The sequence below is a fragment of the Amblyraja radiata genome, chromosome 13 (assembly GCF_010909765.2).
Source record: "Amblyraja radiata isolate CabotCenter1 chromosome 13, sAmbRad1.1.pri, whole genome shotgun sequence".
Lineage (NCBI taxonomy): Eukaryota > Metazoa > Chordata > Chondrichthyes > Rajiformes > Rajidae > Amblyraja > Amblyraja radiata.
Genome location: NC_045968.1, coordinates 59,944,159 through 59,970,072, shown reverse-complemented (window position 1 = coordinate 59,970,072; position 25,914 = coordinate 59,944,159). Strand labels below are relative to the sequence as shown.

Here is a 25,914-nt window from a genome sequence, read left to right as displayed (position 1 = left end):
AGAAAATAAAAGGTGGAAAAGAAGTGTTTGGTCTGAGTGAATCCAGTTCATCATTTCGGGGTAGATAAATCAAATCCCTTTCAAGCGGGGAAACTGCAAAAACATTAGAAGACTTGACAGTGAAAAACCGCTGTGACCAGGAGATCTGGAAACAGTAGAAGACTTAACAGTGAAAAACCGGGCGGGGCCAGGATATCTGGAAACCTGGAAAAAAGACAGTTAAGTCAAGATAAATCATGGCTGATGAAGTTGCTGGAAAGTCAGCTGAGCAGCTCAAGCTGAAGAGGACAACAGCAAAACGGGTATTCTCTCGCCTTGTTAACAGCATCATTAGGAACCATGAAGAAATGTCTGAAGAGGAGCTCAGGAACAATTTCAACAAACTCATGCAGGAGGCCGAAAAAGTCATGGAAGCCAATGACGATGTGGAGGCTGGACTCATTGCAGAGCTGGAGGCGGAGCTGGACGCAGATGAAGAAACTGTGTTAACTGAACAGCAAAATGCCGACCTGGCAAAGACTGCAAAGGAGTGTGAGTCGAAACTAAAAGAGGTCAAAGGGCTCATCCAGGACACTCTATGGGCAAACTTTGGAAATGTTGAATTATCCACCTCACTACAGACAGCAGATGGTGCATGTGAACTTGCTGCTGCCACCGCACCATCAAATAGCAACCAAGAAGCATATGAATTCATGCTTAACCACCTGCAGAAACTGGTACAGACTGCAAAGGAGACGTACAGTCGGTGGAAACGTTGGGTCCCTCTGGATGAGCAAGAGAGCTTCCAGAAACACCTAAGAACACTCGAGCTTCTCGTCCCCAAGCTGGTTTCCAGGAAGGCTGACTTCATACAGGCAAGAATAAAGAAGGACGCTGAAGGATTAGCACAAGCGGCGAAAGCTTTCAATTATCCTTCACCAGCCATCAGACTGAGGCCCACGGCCCTTCCTAAGTTTACTGGAAACAAGCGTGACTTTTATAGATGGAGGAAGGATTGGGAAGCACTGCAAAAGCAAGGTGAACCCACTGGATCAAATGAGGTGAAGAAGGTTCAATTGCTGGACAGTCTGGAGGACAAAATTACAAGAGACCTCCGCCTCACAAGTTATAACACTGCAGATGATATCTTTCGTGTCCTAGAGAACCGGTTTGGAAATCAAACAGCTATTGCTATTGAGATAGTGGAGGAGCTTCAGGGAATCCCACCTGTCAGAGGACATCAGCCACGTAAAATAGTGGAATTAATTCAAGCTGTGGAAAAGGCGCTTAATGACTTGAGCGATCTCGGAGACACAGGCGCCATTAAAAATCCACTGATGACAAAATCAATTGAAACAAAGCTTCCAGAAACCCTTAAGAAGGAATGGCTGGTTTATGTAGCTGACAAGAGGAATGGTGTGGCACCAGAGAAACGGTTTGACAGTCTCTTGTCATTTCTCAAAGAGCAGGAGAGCATATACGAACAGCTCGAGCAACTGAGGGACGAGGAGCCGAGTAGAAAGGAAACTCGGACTGAACCAAGACATGCCAGAACCAAGTCTACCAAGTCAGAAAATGACCACACAAGTTGTGTAGTCTGTGGTGACATAAAGCATAAAAGGAAGCTGTACTTCTGCAAGCAGTTTCGAGGGCTAAAGCTGACAGAGAAAAGAGCTGCAGTAAAGAAGTTGGGAACATGCAAAAAGTGTCTTGAAGTTCATGATGATGGTTCATACTGCAAACCTGCATATCTGTGTAAAAATCAAATCTGCAAGGATGAACAGATTCCTGAGCATCATTTTTATCTGTGCCCCAATTATGAGATGAGGAAAAGCAGTGTGGATCAGAGAAGGAGTAAATTTGGTCCAGAGGAAGATAAAGGCAAGAAGAAATATACAGTGGACCAAGAGGAGTTTTTCAGCAAACTTCCACCAGAGTTGGCAAAACAATGCCGAGATGTGTTCTCCAACACTGCATCAAGAGCCTTCAACACTGCAAAGCATCAGCCAAGCCTCCTAAAGGAAGGTGGACTGCAAGAGCATCCAGTGATTATGATGCTTTTGGAGGTCATAGCAAATGCTGGACAAAAGGTTGGGACATTAATTGACTTGGCTTCAGATACCAACTACATAACTCACAAGGCTGCGAGTAGACTGAACCTTAGGAGTGAAGACATCACGCTTATCGTCCATGGAGTTGGGGGGATGAAGGTCCACGTAGAGACAATGCGCTACCTTCTAAAGATCCGAGTGAAGACTCCCAAGGGCACACTCAAGTCGCACCAGTTAGTTTGTTATGGGTTGGACAGCATCGCAGATGTTCACAAACATGTGACACCACAGCAGCTGCAAAAGTTCTTTCCAGACGTCCCACTTGAGGAACTTGTGAGACCAAAAGAGATACATTTGCTCATAAGCCATAGAGAAGGTCAGCTAGCGCCTCAGAGGATTAGAACTGTTGGAGATCTCATTCTGTGGGATGGACCACTGGGAAAGACTGTTGGAGGTTGTCATCCTGAGCTGTTTGAGAAGCTTACCATGTCAGCCCACATGTCCAAAACACACTTCGCAAGATCAATGAGAGCAGCTGCTTTAAAGTATGAGGAGCTCACTGCCCCAGTCCCTGAGGAACTTTCACCAAACGGACAGGTCGCCGTCAAAGTTCAGAAGTCACGCACATCAACCGCCAATCGGGACTTCTTGGATTGGTGGAAGTGGGATAGCATTGGAGCAGCATGCGAGCCAAAGTGCGGGGGTTGCCGCTGTGGAAACTGCCAGCCAGGCGGAAAAGAAATGACTCTTGCTGAAGAGAGAGAGCTCGAAGTGGTAAGGGAAGGCCTCACCTACGTAACAGGAGACCGTCACAGTAAAGACCCACATTGGCATGCTAGCTATCCTTGGTTGGAAGACCCAGCTTCTCTACCAAATAATAAAAGGACAGTGGAAGCCACATTTCTCAGGACGGAGAGGCAGCTATCCAGAGAACCTGAATGGAAAAGTGCCTACACAGCTCAGGTGCACGACATGGTGGACCGAAAGGCTGCAATCAAATTGTCCGAAGACATGATTGCAAACTGGAAGGGACCAGTGTGGTATGTGAGTCACCTTATTGCTCCAAACCCCCACTCTGTCACAACCCCAGTGAGACTAGTGTGGAACAGCAGCCAAAAGTGCAATGGTGTCAGCTTAAATGATTTGCTGATGAAAGGTCCAGACGTCCTCAACCAAATTCGCGCCGTCCTCCTCAGATTCAGAGGCGGAATCTATGCTGCTCTGGGAGACATAAAGAAGATGTATAACTCAGTCTGGTTGGAGGACCGTGAAGTACACTTACACAGATTCCTCTGGCTAGATTCCGAGGACGAGGAGCTGGGAGAGTATGCTATCACAAGAGTGAACATCGGAGACAAACCTGCGGGGTGCATTGCACAGTTGGCAATGCGTGAGACTGCTAATCTTCCTTCTTTTACCCACCTCAAGGATGAGCAGCAAGTACTCCAGAAAGACAGCTATGTTGACGACATCCTCACATCTCACAACAGCCTCGACCAGTTGAGAATCATCACAGCAAATGTGGAACGAATCCTAAAAGCTGGTAGGTTTGAGCTCAAGCCTTGGGTTCTGTCTGGCCAAAGTGGGAGGAAGGAGGACAATGATGCTTTAAAGAAAAGCAAAACAAAAAGCATGATCCTACCAAACCAAATGCATGGTGATGATAACAAGGCACTTGGTCTGGGCTACATTGTTGAAGAGGACATGCTCCACGTTATGGTGGGAATCAATTTCTCCAAGAGAAAGAAAAAGATGCGGCTTGGTCAAAGCCTTCTACAAGAGCAAATCAAAACTCAGACGCCAAATCCCCTAACAAGAAGAGAGCTTCTCAGCCAGGTAGCAGGGCTATATGACCCCATCGGCATAGTGGCTCCTGTTAAGCAAAAGGGAGCGATTCTAGTACGCAGAGCTTTCCAAGAAGCAAAAGAGGGAAGCTGTTCGGTCAGAGACACATGGGACATGGCACTCTCAGATGGACTCAGGGAGGATGCAATTAAGCTCTTTGAAGAGTACGTACAACTTGGAAAAGTCAAGTTCGTCAGGGCACTGACTCCCTCTTGCCCCGCAACTGAACCCTTGGGAATCACCTTTTCTGACGGAAGTGAGCACACCTACGGGGCAGTGATGTACCTGAGATGGGATTCAGACCATGGCCCAATTGTCAGACTTGTGGAATCCAAGGCCAAGTTAACTCCCTTGGACCAGAGAGGAGACGCTGTTAAAGCAGATATGTGCGGAGCAGTGTTCGCCTCACGCTTAAAGAAGTATTTTGAGCTACACAGTCAAATTCAAGTGGAGAAGTGGTATCATCTTGTGGAAAGCCCTAAACAATCCAAAGTGGGAGGCCATCTCTTTGACAGGAGTCATTACAATAAGAGAACAAGAAAATGCTCTAAAATACATTTTTTGTGCTGCGCAATGGGGCACAACTTTCCCAAGCACCACAACAGATCGACTGGTAGCCTATAAAGACCAAGTTCAAACCTAGACTTCAAAGTTTGACTTTAAAGCGTCAATCTCCCAAGTGGTTCCATTGGAAGATCGAGTGGGAGGTGTCAAGTCAAACTGAAATTAAAGAACAGGTGCAGAAAAATGCTACAATTGAAATCACGAGACAGTGATTCAAAGTGGGCGGAACCCCAGCCTGCCGAGTTCTGCCTGGGGGTCAAAAGGGCACAGAGCACCAGAAGCCAGTGAAGGAGAGACAAGAAACTTGCGAGCAGTGAATCCAGCAGTAAATCAAAAAGACTGTCCGAAAAGACTGCCGCGAGAGCCAGAAAAGGCAAGCAAAACTGATTTTTCTACAGACCCGATTGGCAGCCGGTTTTTCACCTGTTAAAGACCAAAGCTGATAAAGACCAAAACTGATAAAGACTAAAACTGATAAAAACTAATCTGCCAAAATAAAAGAAGGAGAAAATAAAAGGTGGAAAAGAAGTGTTTGGTCTGAGTGAATCCAGTTCATCATTTCGGGGTAGATAAATCAAATCCCTTTCAAGCGGGGAAACTGCAAAAACATTAGAAGACTTGACACTCCTTATTCATGAGTTGCTGCAAAGTGATTGTCCAACTATTAACTAGCTTCTCCTTTCATTTTCCCTCCTCTTTATTCCCCACTCTGGCCTCATCACAACTCACTAATCATCGCAAAGAAAGGTGGCACACTGGACCTGCGTAGTTGTGCTGCCTTACAGCGCAAGACACCCTGGTTCGATCCTGACTACGGGTGCTGTCTGAATGGAGATTGTACGTTCTCCCCGGGTGCTCCTGTTTCCTCCCACGCTTCTAAGATGTACAGGTTTGTAGTTTAATTTAGTTTGGAGATACAGCGCGGTAACAAAGGGAAAAGGAAAGGGCAAATGAACCTGGAAAATGTGGTGGAATGTCAAGTTGGAGAGCTTGGATGAGAGAGAAAACAAAAGTCTACAACGGATGCACATAAAGTATAACATGGCTGTTTAGTGTAGAGATATAACGTGGAAGCAGGCCTTTCAGCCACCAAGTCCACGGTGACCAACAATCACCCCTACACTAGTTCTATGTTATCCCAGTTTGGCATCCGATACATATGGGGCAATTTACAGAAGTCAATTAGTGTACAAACTTGGATGTCTTTGGAACGTGGGAAGAAACTGGAGCAGCTGGAGAAACCCACTAGGTCACGGGGAGAATGTACAAACTCTGTGTGGTATTAATGTCCATGGCGCTGTAAGGCAGCAAATCTACCGCTGTACCACCACTTGTTCCAACCAGTATTTCTGACTGTAAAAAATTCTTACCTCGTAAATCCCACCAAAGAGTGACATGAATTTGCTCAGCAACGCAGCACACATACTTGCAATGTGAACAAAAGGTCCCTGCAGATCAAAGGAGGAAAAACAAAAAGTGAGATATGTATAAACATGATGTTATATTATATCTGATCCATAAAGCTGAGGTCAACAGGGAACAAACTTGTTATTATTATGATCTAAACAAAACACAATTAGAGGCAATTTAATAATCAGATTAATGCACTGAAAATTGCCTCATAATTGTTTAGAATCATAGAATCATAGAAAGTAGGTGCGAGAGTAGACCACCAGGTCCGTCGAGCCCGCACCGCCATTCACTCATGGCTGAACACTAAACAGACACACTTACCCACAAACAGTAGACACAAGACACAGAACACAAGACACTACCCTCCCCTTTATACCGCTATCACCCCTCTCCACCCCAAGAACCGCGTGATCTCCTGGGGGAGGCAAAAAACCGGATAAAAACCCAGGTCCAATTCGGGAAAAAAATCCGGGAAATTCCTCTCCGACCCCAATCCAGGCGATCGACACTTGTCCAGGAGATCACTCAGGTCTTACTATACTAACCATACCTAGGTCCATATCCCTGCCCTCTCCCCGTAGCCCCTTATCCCCTTGGCAGCTAAAAAACCATCTATTTTTGACTTAAATATATTTAACGTTTCTGCTTCCACTGCTCCCTGGGGCAGTGAATTCCACAAACTAACCACCCTCTGGGTGAAGAAGTTCTTCCTCATCTCAGTTTTAAAAGAGCCCCCCCTCACTCTGCAACTATGTCCCCTAGTTCTAGCCTCCCCGATCATTGGGAACATCCTCGGTGCATCCACCCGATCAAGGCCCCTCACGATCTTATACGTTTCAATGAGATCGCCTCTCATTCTTCTAAACTCCAAAGAGTAGAGCCCCAGCTTACTTAACCTTTCCTCATATGTCAATCCCCTCATTGCAGGAATTAATCTTGTAAACCTTCGCTGCACTGCCTCCAGGGCTAGTACATCCTTTCTTAAGTATGGACCCCAGAACTGTACACAGTATTCCAAATGTGGTCTCACTAATACCGTGTACAGCTGCAGCAAGACCTCCGTGTTTTTATACTCAATCCCCCTAGCAATAAAGGCCAAAACTCCATTGGCCTTCCTGATTGCTTGCTGCACCTGCATACTGACTTTTAGTGATGTTTGCATGCTGTTTTCAAGTTTCATGTACACACTTCACGACAACAATTTATCACTCTTTCTTAAACAACTATGAATAGTTTATCACCCCAACTACGTTTACCTCTCATGAAAGTGTGCAAAAAAATTGCAGATGCTGAAATTCTGAAATAAAAGTAGAAAGTGATCGACACACTCCACATATCAAGCAGCATATGTGGAATAAGAAACGGTTAATATTTCAGGTCAAAGACCCTTCTTCAGGACAATCATGTTTTTGAATTGAAGTCTGAAGAAGGGCCCCTACCCAAGATGTCATCTAGTGATGTTCTCCAGAGATTCTGATTGACTGACTGAGTAACTCTAGGTCTTTGCGGGTTTTGTTTGTACAGGAGCAACTGACGTTCCTTGTATCTCTTCTTTGTTTCTTAAAGTTGCAGACAGTGGGTGGGTGTGGGGGGTGTGGGGGAGGGGAGGGGGCAGTGGACAAAGAACACAGGGTTGGAGGTGTGGGAAATGAGTATCAGAAGAACATACTTACAATATCTAGGCTGAGAGTTAACTATTAAATATAATGTTTGCCCATAGGGCCCTGGGGAATGTTGTGGACTAAAGGGATCTAGGAGTACAAGTACATCGTTCCCTAAAAGTAGTGTTGCGTATAGATAGGGTGTGAAGAAGGCTTTTCAACGTTGGCCTTCATCAGTCAGGGAATTTAGTGTAGAAGTTAGGATGTCATGTCACAGTTGTATAAGGCGTTGGTGCGGCTGCGTTTTGGAGTGTTGTGTTCAGTTTTGGTCACCCTGTTTAACAAATATGCCATGAAGCTGGAAAAAGAACAGAGAAGAGTTATGAGAATGTAGAAAGGACTCAAGGGCCCAAGCTAAAAGGAGGGGTTGGGCAGGCTAGGACTTTATTATATGGAGCTCAGGAGGATGAGGGGTGATCTTGTAGAGGCGTGTGAAATCATGAGGGGAATAGATAAAGTGATTGATTGCACAGAGACTTTTTCCCTAGTGTAGTGGAATCAAGAACTAGAGGGCTTAGAGTTGAGATAAGAGGGGAAACATTTAATACGAATCTGAAGGGCAACTCTTTCACTCAGATTGTGGTGGGTATGTGGAACGAGCTTCCAGAGGTAGTAGCTGAGGCAGATACAATTAACACATTTAAAAGACATTTGGACAGGTCCTTGGACAGGAGAGGTGTAGGGGACAGACACAAAAGGCTGGAGTAACTAAGCAGGAAGGCTCAGCAGCAAAACGTCACCTATTATTTTTCTCCAGAGATGCAGCCTGACCCACTGAATTACTCCAGCCTTTTGTGTCTGTCTTTGGTTTAAACCAGCATCTGCTGTTCCTCCCTACCCACTAGGTTTAGGGGAATATAGGCCAAACACGGGCAAATGGGATCATCTTAGATGGGGCATCTTGGTTGGCATAGACAAATTGGGCTGAAGGGTCAATTCCTGTGCTGCAGGACCCTAAGACATTGAATTGAGAGGTTAATAATCTCACATAGACACCAGGAGCAGACAAGGTACTGGGCCAACTCAGCATCTCTGGAGAACATGGACAGGTGACGTTACAGGTTGCGACCCTTCTTCAGATTGATTGTGGGGGGGAGGGGCAGAGAAAGCTGGAAAAAGGGTGAAGTAAGACAAAGCGTAGCAGGTAATAGGTGGACGCAGTCAAGGGGGGTGATGGTAGGCAGATGGTTGCATCAAATGCCAGAGATAAAAGCAGAAGATGCAATGAAGCAGAAGTTTCACACGTAAGAATCTGGGTATCCTGCACTGAATTAATATAAATATTTTGTGAGCAACTGAAATGGCAAATAGCACACTGACCTTTATTGCAAGGGGATATGAGGAGAAAACTAAAGACATCATGTTTTAATTATATGGGACATCGCGGTACTGTTGCTGCCTTACAGTGCCAGGGACACGGGTTCAATCCCTGACTACGGGTGCTTTCTGTATGGAGTCTGCACGTTCTCCCTGTGACCTGCGTGGGTTTTCTCCGAGATCTTCGGTTTCCTCCCGCACTCCAAAGGCGTACATGTTTGTAGGTTAATTGGCTGGTTATGAACATAAAATAATCCCTAGTGTGTGTATAGGGCAGTGTTAATGTGCAGGGATCACTCATCGGCGCGGACGATGGGCCAAAGGGCCTGTTTCCGTGCTGTATCTTTAAACTAAACTTAACTATATACCACTTTGATGACACTGCATCCAAAATAACAATTTCAGATCTGATCTTGCTACCTAAGGAAAGGTATACAGTACTTTGTATTTAGAGGGTGTTAGATAGTTCAGTGCAAAATAAGGAGATATGTCATCACACAGAGGCTGGTAAATCTTTGAAACTCTCTGCCCAAAAGACTTGGAAATCCAGTCGCTGAGTATAACACAGCAGAGATCCATAGATGTTTAGACATTAAAGAAGTAAATTCCTTTCCTGGTTTTGAGATTGAAGATTGAAAAGACTAGGCTTGTATTCACTGGAGTTTAGAAGGATGAGGGGCGATCTTATAGAAACATATAAAATTATAAAAGGACTGGACAAGCTAGATGCAGGAAAAATGTTCCCAGTGTTGGGCGAGTCCAGAACCAGGGGCCACAGTCTTAGAATAAAGGGGAGGCCATTTTAGTCTGAGGTGAGAATCCCAGAGAGTTGTGAATTTATGGAATTCTCTGCCACAGAGGGCAGTGGAGGCCAAGTCGCTGGATGGATTTAAGAGAGAGTTAGATAGAGCTCTAGGGGCTAGTGGAGGCAAGGGATATGGGGAGATGGCAGGCACGGGTTATTGATTGGGGACGATTAGCCATGATTACAATGAATGGCAGTGCTGGCTTGAAGGGCCAAATGGCCTCCTCCTGCACCTATTTTCTATGTTTCTATGTTTTGCTACCAGCTGACATTGTGAAAAGTTCCTTCTTTTTCAGATGTGGTCCCCTTCATTTCCACCAGTGCTCTCAAAATAAATGCTCTTTCTTCTGGCCTTATACATATCTCTTTACTTTAAAGTTGGTGGGCCAAAGGGCCTGTTTCGGCATTATATCTCTGAAGTCTAAAGTAGACTAAACTCGAAAGCACAGAAACAGGTTAAGCCCATTGTGTCCGTGCCTACCAGCAATCACCCCCGTACATTAAGACTATCCTAAACCATGATAAAAATTGTCAATTTTTACTGAAGCCAATTAACCTACAAATCTTTGGAGCAACCGGAGAAAACCCACAATCAGGATCAATCCCGGGACTTTGGCGTTGTTAGGCAACAACTTTACTGCTGCACCATAGTGCCACCCCTATAAAATCTAGCACATCACTTCCAATATAAAATCTAGCACATCACTTGCAATACCTCCAATCAGGCTGCCATCTTGTATCTGCACTGCACTGAGCCATGAATCACAGGGGAAGCCCAACCATTCTCCTTTGGCGTTTATGTTCTCAGGTCTTCCCCATCATTCTCATCTATATCTATCATAATAACCCTCTCCTTCTTTCATTTGTCCAACTTCCCTTCTGACATCAATCCTTCCCCTTACCAGTGAGTTCCACATTGTTCTGCATGAAGAATTTTGTTTTCATTTGCTCATTGGATTTATAGGTTATTCTTATGTTGCTCCCTCTCCCCGCAAATGAAAACATACTCTGAGCAAACACACGACACAAAACATTTTGTCATTTTTAAAGTGTCGTCAGGCAACTAGGGTTGTTTTCTGATTAACTAATTAATTTTGAAAAGGTGATTAATCATTAATCAATCACTTTTCCTTGATTAACATGATTAATTATCAGTAATCAAGAACTCATTCTTTCTTGCCAAATTTATCTTTATTTCACAAATGTGAACCTATTTTAAATAAGGTAACAACGGTCTCATCGTCCAATGACGTGCACGATTTTGTAACAAAGAGGCCAACAGCACTAAAACATGTTTCAGATTCAACTGAGCTCAGAGTGGTCATGAGTGCGCTGTAGTCTGTACACTGTACAAATGTGCTTGGTGTTTCAACATGTTTTCCAAGACAGCCATTTCTTGCTTCCCCTGACTCTCAGTCTGAAGGGTCTCGACCCGAAACGTCACCCATTCCTTTTCTCCAGAGATGCTGTCTGACCCCCTAGGTTACTCCACCTTTTTGTGTCTATCTTCGGTTTAAACCCGCATCTGCAGTTCCTTCCTACTCATTTTGTCTTCAAAATGTCCTGCGGGTTTGAATATGACTTCATTGGCTTCGGCTTCTTGACATTCATTCTGGAGAGAATTGACATCAAGATCTTCTGATTTCCTGTGCTTGGCAGTGGGCTCAGCTGGATTATTATCTTCTTAACCATCGTTAACAAATAATTCATCGTCTTTGTTTGAGAACAGCTGCATGTAAAGATCTGTCAGAATTTTGGCAAGATCACTAGTTGGTAGAGATGCAAGTGGGAGTTGCAGGCAATGTCATTATCCATTGGATTATCCAAGTATCTGAGTGGACCTGAATTGCCTGGGCTAAATCCTAACGTGAACAGCTTCATACAGTTTTCTGCCGATATTACCAGGATGCTGCTCCAGATTGGTCAGCATGAAATCAAATATTTGTTGAGTCTCAATGTCTGTAACACGTTTTCACCCAGCCCACAGCTAACAATGGCCTGTTTCCTTTACATTCGTAACTTTTTTGCAGATCTTTCAATCATTTGTTTTATATCTCTCCACATCACCGTCTATATCTCTTGTTTCCCATTCCCGGGACTCTCAGTCTGAAAAAGGGTCTCGACCCGAAACGTCATCTATTCCTTCTCTCCAGAGATGCTGCCTGTCCCGCAGAGTTACACCAGCTTTTAGTGTCTATCTTCGGTTTAAACCAGCATCTGCAGTTCCTTCCTACACAAGTTAAATATTTTGTCAGCTTTGACAACTGCGCTGTCCAAGTGCGAGGAAAACTAATTTCAATCAAATCCAAACTTTCAGCTCACTCGGATGCCAGCTGCAATTCAGTTTCAGATGGGAATTGATGGTTGGTTGGAAGCTCACTAAGCATTGTTGATGTAACATCTTCCAGTTCCAAAAACCACCTCAGCAGAGCCAGCACTGAATTCCAACATGTTTTGCAGGCAAGGATCAATGCCATCTCATTTCCTTTTTCACATTTGACTCCATATTGCATTAAATCGTTTCTCATGGGCGACTTGCAGAAAAAATAACAATTTTGGAAAATTTTCGAATCAATTCAGTGATGTTGTCTGCAAATTGAACATCAGCATCCATGGATTGATCTTCAACCCACTCACCGATGGAGTCATCATCACCTTCATCAGCATCATTGGACTCCTCAATCTTCTTCATAGTTGTCGTCCTGGTCATTCTCATCTTCAACACCATCAGCAGACAGGTTATGTGACCGTTTGTACACCACATCAACCTTGGCCAAGTGAATGCCACATAAATTACACATTACTGGGAAATGCCTGGTTTTTGACCAAGCTTGTTCATAATACTATCTCCTTCAGTGGTCATCCCGACTTCATCTTTCTACAAATCAATGTCAAAAGTTTCCAGTTCATCAATGATCAGTTTTAGAACTTTTTCAACAATTGATTCGTATTATCGGAGACCAAAGAGCTTGTCAGTGTGATGCAAATTGAGCCACATTTGGCGGTGATTTCTCTTTGAGGTCCACTCGCCTAAAGTGTGTGAAAAGCGGGCTTGAGATTCCAGTATTTCCTTCAGTTCCTGCTTCATTTCTACCTGCATTTTTGTTCCACATTTCCAGCTATTATTGATGTCGACACTTTTGGCCAAAGTTACGAATGGAATTCTGTCTAACGCTGTCAAATGTGCAATGACAAACTTAAATGTTTCTGTTAGTTTCTTCTTGAAATGTGAAATGATTGTTCCTTGATTTGTGCAGGATGGAATGCCTGAGTTGTTTGAAGGCATTGGGTCAAATTGAAGGCATGCTTGTGTTCCAGATATTTGAATGAGGACTAGATTGGCTGATATCTGTAGGTCGTTTCGCAATGCATGTACTTCACTAAATTCCTATCACTTTTTTTCACAAGAAAGTTGCGCCAAACCTCCGACCTCTTGCCCTGAAAATCAGTCCCGTCATTCAACATTTTGCTGTTCGAAATTTTCTGAACGCATTTAACTGATTGATTATGTTTAGGTTTTTACTGAGCTTTACTGGATGAACTGGCTGAAAAATTACCAAACATTTATTTCCAAAACGAAGAATTCTCATACAATCCTATTCGAGTACTAGCTCTAGGGAAGCGAGATCTTAGAAATGTATTCACTTTAATTGATTAATCACAATTTATCATGGGTGAATGATCATTCATCACTTTGTTTTAACTGATTAATCAGAGCAGTGTTACAGGCAATCTCTTAGTTTTACTTAACTTTTAATTAAATTAGCTTTTGCTTTCTCACAAATGAAAACAGACCCAGTCCATTTATTCTTTACTGAGGGGAAGATTCAAGATTCAAGTGAGTTTATTGTCATGGGTCCCAGATAGGACAATGAAATTCTTGCTTTGCTTCAGCACAACAGAACATAGTAGGCATGACTACAGAACAGATCAGTGTGTCCATATACCATTATATAAATATATACACACATGAATAAATAAACTGATAGTGCAAATAACAGATAATGGACTATTAAAGTGGCAGGGGAGAGAGAAATGGGGCACCTGGAGTATGGAGGGATGGGCGAGGAACGGTGGGAAAGGATCTGGGTGGCGGGGTAGGGAGGTGTGTAGGGTGAGGAGCTGGGTAGATGAGAGGAGAATGGAGGGGAGGGGGAGAGTGGTTTACCTGCAAATGAAGAATTGAAATTGGGAATTTTCCAATTTCAGGTAATCCTTCCCACACCCCCCATCCCCGTCTCATATCCTCAGTTCCCCCAATCCATCACACACCTTTCTTCCCATACCCTGGTCTCATCACCCAATTCTTTTCTTCTCACATCTGCCCCCCTCTTCCCCTCCCTGTTCACGTCTGCCCACCATCCTTTTCCTTGGTTCTACATTTCACTCCCCACCTTCCTCTCTTATCTGAAGACCCATTCGCAGACAAAACAGCTGAGATGGGGAAAGAGCTCACAGATGCACTCAATGAGGCAAAACGCAGACAATGGCAGGAGCAAATAGAAACAACAGACCTACGACAGCAGCATCAGGAAGGTATGGGTGACACTGAGACGTCTCGGGAATGATCCCACCCACAGTAAACCACGTGGAAATGTGACTGCTAACCAGGTTGTCCACCAGTTGTTGGTAAACGGCAAGAGTAGTGGTAAGAAACCTCCACCCTCAAAGGTTGCTGATGGCAACAACCAAAGCGACAGATGGTACACTCAACCTTTCACCATGGACGAACTCAACAAAGCCCTGAATGTGATGAAACCTAACAAGGCTTAGACAACATCAGAACTGAGATGCTGCAACATCTGGGTCCCAGAGCACGAGAATGACTGCTGGAGAGGTTTAACATCTGCATAGCAACCAACTCTATTCCACAAGTCTGGCGGAAATCCAAGGTTGTTGCTTTACCAAAACCAGGCAAAGATGCCAATCTTCCCAGCAGCTACTGGCCTATATCCCTGCTGTGCCACCCATACAAACTGATGGAAAGATGCATACTGAACCGCATCACGCTGGATGTAGACGATGTTTTGATACCTGTGCAGGCTGGATTCCACCAGGGAAAGTCAACAACCGGACAACTGCCGAACCTTGCTCAGCACATTGAAGATGGCTTCGAGGGGAAGCTAATCACAGGTGCAGTATTTGTAGACTGGTCCGCAGCATATGACACTGTAAACCACTGTACCATGAAAGCTAAACTGCAACAAACACTACAGGACTCCCACCTTGTCCAGTTCATCATGCCAATGATGGAGAACCACCGCCTCTTCGTATGCCTGAATGGTCAGAACAGCCGTGGGAGACGCCAAAAGAATGGTCTACACAGGGCAGTGCCCTTGCCCCAACGTTGTTCAATATATATACACCACTGATCAACCCATCACCCCGAAAACTAGGTTGTTTCTGTATGCTGATGACTTATGCATCGCAACGCAATCTTCAGACTTCAGCCAGATTGAGACCGTACTAGAGGCTGCGCTGCAGAATATGACATCATACTACCGCAGAACTCCCTGCGCCCAAACCCAATAAAAACACAATGCGCAGCTTTCCACCTCCGGAACCGGGATGCGAAACGTCAACTGCAGGAGCGATGGAATGATGTCCTGTTGGAACACTGCAAAGCCCCAAAGTACCTAGGTGTGGTCCTCGATCACACGTTATCATATCGCCAACACGTTGAGAACACCAAGGCAAAGGTCAAAGGTCAGCGAAAAATTGGCAAACAGCTCATTTGGAAGTGACCCAACAACAATCCGCACTGCAGCCCTGGTGCTCTGTTACTCAGTGGTAGAATATGCAAGCCCCATCTGGAGCTGCTCTAAACATGGACTCTGCATTGAACACTGCCTGCAGAAAAAACACAGGAAGCCTGAAGCCGACAAAGGTTGAACATCTGTATGAGCTGGCAGGCATCGACAAACCATCTCAAAGACGTGATTGGGCAGCTGCAGTAGAACGCTTCAATGTGCAAACAGACCCCCGCCACCCCTTGCACAATCACCAACATGCCAAGAAACGCCTGAAGAGTCGGAACAGCTTCATGGAACTAGAGCCAACTGTACCAGGCACCAAAACAACAGACGGCACCAGGACACCACCTGCCTTATACTACCTGGAAAGCCCTAAACCGCCTTCGCACTGGAGTGGGACGTTGTGGACTCAACCTGAAGAAGTGGGGCCTCTTGATCTCTGACAAGTGCAACTGTGGAGAGGTGGACAATGGCCCACCTACTGACTTGCAGCAGAGGCATGCACTGCGGACAATCTCCACAGAGGCACAGATGTGGCACTGGCTGTGGCAAAGCAACGGCAGAACGTTGTCTGACACACGAGTGAAAATGAAAGAAGGAACTGCAGATGCTGGTTTAAACTGAACATAGACACAGAATGCTGGAGTAACTCAGTGGGACAGGCAGCATCTCTGGAGAGAAGGAATGGGTGGCATTTCAGGTCGAAGAAAGATCTCAAGCAGAAATACCACCCATTCCTTCTCTCCAGAGATGCTGCCTGTCCCGCTGACTTACTCCAGCATTTTCTTCTTTTACAGATAAATTTAGCAGATTCTCGTTGAGTTACTCCTGCACTTTGTCTCTTATTATGTAACCCAGCATCTGCAGTTCTTTGTGTCTCTCTCACATGACACTTGTACATCTACTACTCTGCCCATTGACCTCTGGTCCAGGAGGGGACATCTGCAGGACTGCGAGCTGTCCATTGAGGTCAGTATCCAGGCAGCTCTGGGCATTTAGAGTCATAGAGTGATGCAGTGTGGACAGAGGCCCTTCAGCCCAGCCTGTCCACACTGGCCACCATGTCCCAGCTACACTCGTCCCACGAGCCTGCGTTGGGTCCATATCCCTCCAACATGTGACTGTCTAACCATTTCTTAAATGATGAGATAGTCCCAGCCTCAACTACTGCTTGTTCCATACACCCACCACCCTTTGTGTGAAAAAGTCACCCCACAGATTCCTATTAAATATTTTCCCCGTCACCTTGAACCTATGTCTTCTTGTCCTCAATTCACCTACTCTGGGCAAGAGACTCTGTGCATCAACCCATGGGAATATTTCATGTCCCACCAGGGATATGCAAACATTGGACCTGTGGTAAGCCAATGTTCAAGAGGCGTACAGATCCATAGCCCTTCTGCCACTGGGAAGATCTGACCACAACCTGGTTCACATCCTATCCAGGTATAAGCCAATGGGCCAGAGGCCGCCTGTGACTACAAGGTCAGTGAAGACATGGTCACAGGAGGCCTGTGACATACTACAGGGCTGTTTTGAGGTCACAGACCAGGACACTCTGTAGTCCCCACGGAGAGGACATTGATGGACTCACGGACTGTATCACCAGCTACATAAAGTTATATGTGTATAGCGTTGTCCCTGAGGAGACTGTACACTGTTTCACCAACAACAAGCCCTGGGTCACCAGTGACATAAAGGCCCTTCTCAACCAGAAGAAGGGGGACTTCAGGAATGGTGACAGGGAGGAGGTGAAACGGGTGCAGAAAGACCTGAAGGCCAGACTGAGACAGGGCAAGGTCGACTACAGGAGGAAGCTGGAGCGGAAACTTCAGCAGAACAGCACGAGGGATGTGTGGAGCAGGATGAAGAGCATTACAGGCGAAAACAGGACTGGACCAACGAGCTAACCCTGTTTTTTTAATAGATTTGATGGTGGTGCCTCTGCCCACCTTTCCCCCCACTCCCTGATGGACTCTCCCCCTCAATCCCCGTGGTCCACTTCCTCTGCCGTTCTTTGTCGCATCTGACCATCAAGGCTGAGCAGACTCCACCCAGGCAAAGCCACGGGTCCTGACGGTGTCAACCCTGGGGTACTCAAGGTGTGTGTCCGCCAGTTGTGTGGAGTACTCCAGCATATCTTCAACATGAGCCTGAGCCAGGAGAGGGTTCCTGTGATGTGGAAGACATCCTGCCTGGTTCCTGTACCAAAGAGGACACGTCCCAGCTCCTCCAATGACTGCAGACCGGTGGTGCTGACCTCACGCATCATGAAGTCACTGGGGAGGCTGGTGCTCAAACACCTGTGACCCCTGGTAAACCCTACCTGGACCCCCTGCAGTTCGCTTTCCAAACAAAGATGGGGGTTGAGGAAGCCACCATCCACCTGCTTCATCGTTCCCATGCTCACCTGGATAAACCGGGAAGCACTGTGAGAGTTGTGTTTTATTACTTCTCCAGTGCTTTTAACACCATTCAGCCTGCACTGCTAGTGAGCAAACTGACAAAGATGCGGGTGGATGCTCCATTGGTGTCCTGGATCACCAACTACCTGACTGGATGCCCACAGTATGTCAGGCTGCAGAACTGTGTCTCAGACATGGTGGTGAGCAACACAGTGGCCCCACAGGGGATGGTCCTCTCTCTCTTCCCGTTCACCATCTACACCTCAGATTTCAGATACAACTCGGACTCCTGCCACCTGCAGAGGTTTTCAAATGACTCTGCAATTGTGGGCTGCATCAGTGAGGGGAGGGAAGCTGAATACAGAGGCGTAGTTACTGACTTTGTTGAGTGGTGTGGGCTGAACCCACACCACTCTGCAGCTCCACACTGACAAGACTAAGGAGTTAATGGTGGACTTTAGGAGGAGAGGAACACCCCTGTTCCCTGTCTCCATCAATGATGTGGATGTGCAGTTTACCAGAGAGTACAAATACCTTGGAGTGTACCTGGACAGTAAACTGGACTGGTCCAGGAACACTGAGGCACTGTACAAGAAGGGACAGAATGCCACAGGAGATTCTTCTTCCCTGTGGCTATCAAACTGTACAACTCCTCCCCCTTCTGTCTTGGGGTTGACTGAGACTGAGTGACCCCTCCCCACATCTTCAATCTTTGCACATCCCCAAAACCGTCACTTTATTTTCATGTTTCATATTTCATGTATTTGTGTTTTTTTAAGATTGCTGGCAAATTAATTTCCCTCCTGGGGTAAATAAAGTTCTATCATATCGTATCGATCTATTCCTCACATTTGCACGGTTCAGTGCCCTTGCCTGCTGTTCAACAAGAAATGCAGCTCCTGCCTGCTGAATATTACACAAAGCTAGTGACCAAGGCTCCAAGAGGGAGGTGAACATTGAACATTATTTTGGGGTTTTAAAAGTTAATTGCAGTTAGAATTAATGAATAATGAATGAATAAAATGTTATTAGCCAAGTATGTATACACACAAAGAATTTGCCTTGGTGCTTTGCTCATAAAAGAATATAAACACAATATAGAGCGCAGTTAAAAATAAAACATAATAATTTAAACATGTGAAAATAAAGTACCAGAGTAAAAAAAGGCTACAAACATTTGGTTATTGAGTAGAGCTCATGGAATAAAGCTGTTTTTATGTCTGGCTCTGGCGGCTTTGAAGTCCGGAGTCGGCTTCCAGAGGGAAGTGATTCAAAGAGTTTGTGGCCAGGGTGAGAGGGGTCAGAGATGATCTTACCCACTCGCTTCCTGGCCCTTGCAGTGTACAGTTCATCAATGGAGGGAAGGTTGCAGCCATGATGCTTATATGAGAACCAGCAGTGTGGGAGAATGCTAGCATGGCTGAGAAATAAACATCCTCATTATCGTGTGTGGTTATTTACATCCAAGCGGAATATGTTTCAGATAATGAAGTGTAGTACTTGTGTCCCAATGAGCTTGTTTGTGGAGATTTGTTGAAGGAAGCAACCCCAGGGTCAATGTAACAATTTCATGCTGTACATGATAAAAATTACCTAATCAGCTTTATGATTCAAATTCAATTGCATTTGGAACCAGCATTGGCATAATTCTGGAAAGTTTGGCACTAAAAGCAAGTGCTTTAATGCATTTACTTGTTTAGGTGACCCTTGGACTTGATCGGACTTTGCTGGCTTTACCTTGCACGAAATGTTATTTCCTTGCACTGTAAATGTACTGCAAATACACTGTACACTGTATGGCTCGATTGTAAACATGTATAGTCTTTCCGCTGACTGGTTAGCGGAAGCTTTTCACTGTACATGTGACAATAAACAAAACTAAAACTTAAATTGAATGTTTGTTTAAGGCCAATGCAGCTGGAAGTTGTTCCAGTGAATTTAGGCGAGATCGGACTAATCAGTGCCCAGTGGGAGTGAAAGCAATGATTTATCCATGGCAGAGCACATCACCAGCTGTTGCATAAAGTTAGAAATGAAGTGAAAATATTACGTAATTAAAAGGGAACTGCAGATGCTGGTTGTATACCTCAACACTGCCAGCTGAACACAATCACAGCATCCCAATGATGAGTCAACACACCAAGCTTGATGTTTGCTCATATTTGGACAGATCATGATTTTTAAAACTGTCGAAGATTCCATAAGGTCAGATATTCTATCAACTCAGCAGATTACAGTAAACACTTATTTAGATATGTTAAGGGAAAAAGAGTAGCAAAGTCAAATGTGCGTCCCTTGAAGGCAGACATGGGTGAAATTATTATGGGCAACAAGGAAATGGCAGAAGAGTTGAATAGGTACTTCGGATCTGTCTTCACTAAGGAAGACACAAGCAATCTCCCAGATGTACTGGAGGACAGAGGATCTAAGGGGGTAGAGGAACTGAAAGACATTTTCATTAGGCGAGAAATAGTATTGGGTAGGCTAATGGGACTGAAGGATGATAAATCCCCTGGGTCTGATGGTCTGCATCCCAGGGTCCTCAGGGAGGTGGCTCTAGAAATAGTGGACGCATTGGTGATCATTTTCCAATATTCAATAGATTCAGGATCAGTTCCTGTGGATTGGAGGATAGCTAATGTTATCCCACTTTTCAAGAAAGGAGCGAGAGAGAAAACGGGGAATTACAGACCAGTTAGCCTGACTTCGGTGGTGGGAAAGATGCTGGAGTCAATTATTAAAGAGGTAATAATGGGGCATTTGGATAGCAGTAAAAGGATTAGCCCAAGTCAACATGGATTTATGAAAGGGAAATCATGCTTGACTAATCTTCTGGAATTTTTTGAGGATGTAACAAGTAAAATGGATGAAGGGGTGCCAGTGGATGTAGTGTATCTAGACTTTCAGAAAGCCTTTGATAAGGTCCCGCACGGGAGACTGGGGACTAAAATTAGAGCACATGATATTGGGGGTAAGGTGTTGACATGGATAGAAAATTGGTTGGCAGACCGGAAACAAAGAGTAGGAGTGAACGGGTCCTTTTCAGAATGGCAGGCAGTGGCGAGTGGAGTGCCGCAAGGCTCGGTGTTGGGGCCGCAACTGTTTACCATATATATTAATTATTTGGAAGAGGGAATTAGGAGCAACACTAGCAAGTTTGCGGATGAAAGAAAGCTGGGTGGCAGTGTGAACTGTGAAGAGGATGTTAGGAGGTTGCAGGGTGACCTGGACAGGTTTAGTGAGTGGGCAGATGCGTGGCAGATGCAGTATAATATAGATAAATGTGAGGTTATCCACTTTAGTGGAAAAAACAAGGGGGCAGATTATTATCTCATTGGGGTTAGGTTAGGTAAGGGGGAGGTGCAGCGAGACCTGGGCATCCTTGTACACCGGTCACTGAAAGTTGGCTTACAGGTACAGCAGGCAGTGAAGAAAGCTAATGGAATGTTAGCCTTCATAACAAGAGGATTTCAGTATAGGAGTAAAGAGGTTCTTCTGCAGTTGTATTGGGCTCTGGTGAGACCACATCGGGAGTATTGTGTACAGTTTTGGTCTCCTAATTTGAGGAAGGACACCCATGTGATTGAAGCAGTGCAGCGTAGGTTCACGAGATTGATCACTGGGATGGCGGGACTGTCATATGAGGAAAGATTGAAAAGACTAGGCTTGTATTCACTGGAGTTTAGAAGGATGAGGCTATGTCTTATAGAAACATATAAAATTATAAAAGGACTGGACAAGCTAGATGCAGGAAAAATGTTCCCAATGTGGGGCGAGTCCAGAACCAGGGGCCACAGTCTTAGAATAAAGGGGAGGTCATTTAAGACTGAGGTGAGAAAAAACTTTTTCAACCAGAGAGTTGTGAATTTATGGAATTCCCTGCCACAGCAGGCAGTGGAGGCTAAATCACTGGATGGATTTAAGAGAGAGTTAGATAGAGCTCTAGGGGCTAGTGGAGTAAAGGGATATGGGGAGAAGGCAGGCACGGGTTATTGATAGGGGACGATCAGCCATGATCACAATGAATGGTGGTGCTGGCTCGAAGGGCCAAATGGCCTCCTCCTGCACCTATTTTCTATGATTCTGTGTCTCTATGTTTAAAATTCTTAATGCTGTCAAATAACGAAAGTTTTCACCACTGGCCAGGATATTTCGACCTGCAGAACTGGGTCTGATGCTCCATGATCTCTTGTGCAAACTTCTTGTGTAGGAAGGAAATGTTTAAGAAGGAACTGCAGATGCTGGAAAATCGAAGGTGGACAAAAATGCAGGAGAAACTCAGCGGGTGAGGCATCATCTATGGAGCGAAGGAAATAGGCAACGTGTCGGATCGAAACCCTTCTTCAGAATGATGTGAAGTCTGAAGAATCAGTCTGAAGAAGGGTTTCGACCCGAAACGTTGCCTATTTCCTTCGCTCCATAGATGCTGCCTCACCCGCTGAGTTTCTCCTGCATTTTTGTCTACCAAGGAAATGTAGATGCTGGTTTACACCGAGGATAAACACAAAATGCTGGAGTAACTCAGCGAGATAGGCAGCATCTCTGGAGAGAAGGAATGGGTAATGTTGAGACCCTTCTGTGTTCTTTCTATCCAGAGATGCTGCCTGTCCCACTGATTTACTCCAGCTTTTTGTGTCTATCTTCTTGTGGTACTAGCAATTTGAGATTTATGGTGGAAAATTAAATAGTATGCAATTGGAATGGTAGATTACATGTATATGGATGTACTGTACATTTGAAGATTGTTTGATAAAGTTGCACAGATATTTTAAATAAATGTTTCCATAAAGCAAAGCATTTACTATGAAAACTTACAATGTGCAAACTGTACATGAAAACAGGTAATGGGAGGCTTAGACCAAAAGATCTAATTAACATTACGTTCATTATCCACTTGTGAATGGACTAAATGATAATAGCTAACGTTAAGGGAAGTGGATGCATTTTGCAAAACCACTGCGTGACATGTTCCAGTTATCGAATCAATGGGAGATGCATCATCCGCAATACACCATGCACCTGTTATTTGTGAATAATGAGATGATATAGATGAGCACATTAATCCAATGGAAAATATTGTGTTCACATTGATCTGAATAATCTCCATTATAAATGCAATGAAATCTATACATAACTAAAACTCTGATCTTGTGCTCTTCCAGTTAGCGCGGTTTTTCTATTTGCGTGAAAACAGTACGCAATAGTGCTATGAGTTTTCATCAGCTCACTCACCGTTCTCCTGTGCCACAAGTTTCGTTCCGATCGGTAGTAAGCGAGGTTTAAAAATCGTAAAAAACGAGCATGTGCAGTTCGATCTCCTCTCCTGCCAGTCAGCACCGCGTGGATTGGTCTATTCTGCTGTCATACCCCGGGACGGTCCGCCGTGTCCTGCGCCATTGCGTCTTTACTGGAGCTGAGGGGCGCTGCGGGTGGCCGGCGGAAGTCTCCAACCGGACACAAATCACGGAGGGACCGGAAGCGGCCCGGCCCGGCCCAGCTTGGAGTTGGAGATGTTGCCATATGGAAAGCAGAGAGTATGATCCCGGCAGAGGAGAGCATCCAGCACCCGCTGTGAGTCCCAAGCGCACCACCATCACAATGCCCTGCAGCTCCAGCCCCTTCCCCTGTGGTCCCCCTCGCTGGCTCCTGCTTCCCTCCCCCGTGATCTCACCGCCTCCCCCATGGCTCTTCCCACGTCTTCTCTCTGAGCTCTCACCCCCCCCACGTCCACACACTGGCGCGGCCATAGCTGCGGGTGCTTCCGATCCGAGGCCTGGCTCCAAGGACGGCTGATGCTCCTCCGGGGCACGTAAGAAGAGAGAGGAGCGGGAAACCCGAGATTCTGGGGAGACTCTGTGGGGGAGGAGAGGGGGTAGAGGGAGAGAAGGGGGGTAGGGAATGGAGACGAGTTATGGAGGGAGTGACTGATGGTAGGGAAAAGGCAAGGTGAGGGTGGGATTGGGGAGGGTATGAGGAGAGGGAAAAGAGGGAGGTGAGGAGGGAGAGTGGAGGAGGAGGGAGAGTAGAGGCAGAGGAGGGGGGAGTAGAGGGAGGTAGTTGGGGAGGTAGGAGTGGGGAATAGAGGTAGAGGTGGGCAGTGGGGTAGGTGAGGGGTGGGGGATAGAGGGATAGGAGGGGTAGGGAGGGGGGAGGAATTATGGAGGGAGGGAGGGCGGGAGTGACTGAGAATAGGGGAAAGGAGAGGGAGAGAGGTGATGGAGGGATTGGGGGAGGGGAGGAGGAGAGGGGAAAGAAGAAGGAGGGTGATGAGGAGGGGGAGAGAGTGCTAGGGATGAGGGGAAATCAGATGCGCCTGTGCAGTTGGGGGCTATGGGTGAGTGGTGGAATATTACTTTGAGGGACGAAGCCTCCTGTGTGACAGGTATCCAACGGGTCACACTTAGTCTAGTAAATTATATTAGGGTTTAGTAGTGCCAAAAAGATAAAGATGACCAATGTAAAATCATTAACTCCTATTTCAATAATAACTAGACCAAGTGGAGACCCGTTGGGTCAGACACCCACACCCACACCCACACCCACACCCACACCCACACCCACACACCCACACCCACACCCCCCCCCACACCCACCCTCACACACCCACTCCCCCACACCCACACACCCACCCACACACACACACACCCCCCCCCACACCCACACCCACACCCACACACACACACCCACACCCACACCCACACCCACACCCACACCCACACCCACACACACACACCCACACACACACACACACCCACACACCCACACACCCACACACCCACACACCCACACACCCCCACACCCACACCCACACCCACACCCACACCCACACCCACACCCACACCCACACACACACACACACACACACACCCACACCCACAACCACACCCACACCAACACACACACCAACACACACACGCACACACGCTCACACCCACACCCACGCTCACACCCACACCCACACCCACACCCACACCCACACACACACACACACACACACACACACGCCCACGCCCACACCCACACCCACACACACCCACACCCACACCCACACCCACACCCACACCCACACACACACACACACACACACACACACACACACACACACACACACACACACACATCAACATTTCTCAAACTGGTCAGCAGTAGATTGAATGAGAGCAAACATTGGATGCCTGACAGAGTCTGAATGTCAGTAGGATCACGGCCCTGGGACTTGACTATCCAAGCATCACCTAGGGGCACAGTCACGTCACGGTGGCTTGTCGTACATTTTATTTTTGGGGATATGCAGTTTGGAAGTGGCAGAATTGGTTAGTCAGGCCACTAATAATCTAACTTTCACCTCCAGATCCTAGCTCCGGTTTGCACAATATTAAATGCGTGAATGTTTCAGCATTGACATAATAATTCAAGTATTGCCCTGCTCAGCAAGTGGATCCAAAGGGTAGAGCCATCGAGTGATAGTGTGGAACACAACTTGCCCACCCCTTGCCCATGTCCCACCTACACTAATCCCACCTGCCCGCAGTTGGCCCATATACCTCCAAACCTGTCCAATCCATGTACCTGTCTAACTGTTTCTTAAATGATGGGATAGTGCCAGCCTCAACTACCTCCTCTGGCAGCTTGTTCCATACGCCCACCACCCTTTGTGTGGTGGGCGTATGGAAGTTACCCCTCAGATTACTATTGTCTTTTCCCCTTTACCTTAACCCTATGTCCTCCATTCCTCGATTCACCTACTCTGGGCAAAAGACTGCATCTACCCGATCTATTCCTCTCATGATTTTATATCATAAGATCACCCTTCATCCTCCTGCGCTCTAAGGAATAGAGTCCCAGCCTACTCAACATCTCCCTATAGCTCAGACCCTCTAGTCCTGGCAACATCCTTGTAAATTTTCTCTGTGCCCTTTCCAGCTTGCCAACATCTTTCCTAAAACATGGTGCCCAGAACTGAACACAATACTCTAAATGTGGCCTCACCAATGTCTTATACAACTGCAACATGACTTCCCAAAAAAATATATAAACTAATGTGCAACATAACTGTTAGATTGTGGCCTATGTTTAGACTTTTAACATATGTGGTTTGCTTATTTCAGTAATTGTAAATGG

General features: G+C 45.9%; 1 protein-coding gene across 2 annotated transcripts in view; it reads right to left on the bottom strand.

Moving 5' to 3' along the window:
• clcn2 (chloride voltage-gated channel 2) overlaps positions 1 to 25,914 on the bottom strand; it is a 462,683-nt gene that overhangs the window by 229,820 nt on the left and 206,949 nt on the right. For both annotated transcript variants that reach the window (XM_033032183.1, XM_033032184.1), the window contains exon 6: positions 5,810 to 5,887. In XM_033032183.1, the coding sequence (XP_032888074.1) occupies positions 5,810 to 5,887 (78 nt within the window). The remainder of the gene's footprint in view (positions 1 to 5,809; positions 5,888 to 25,914) is intronic.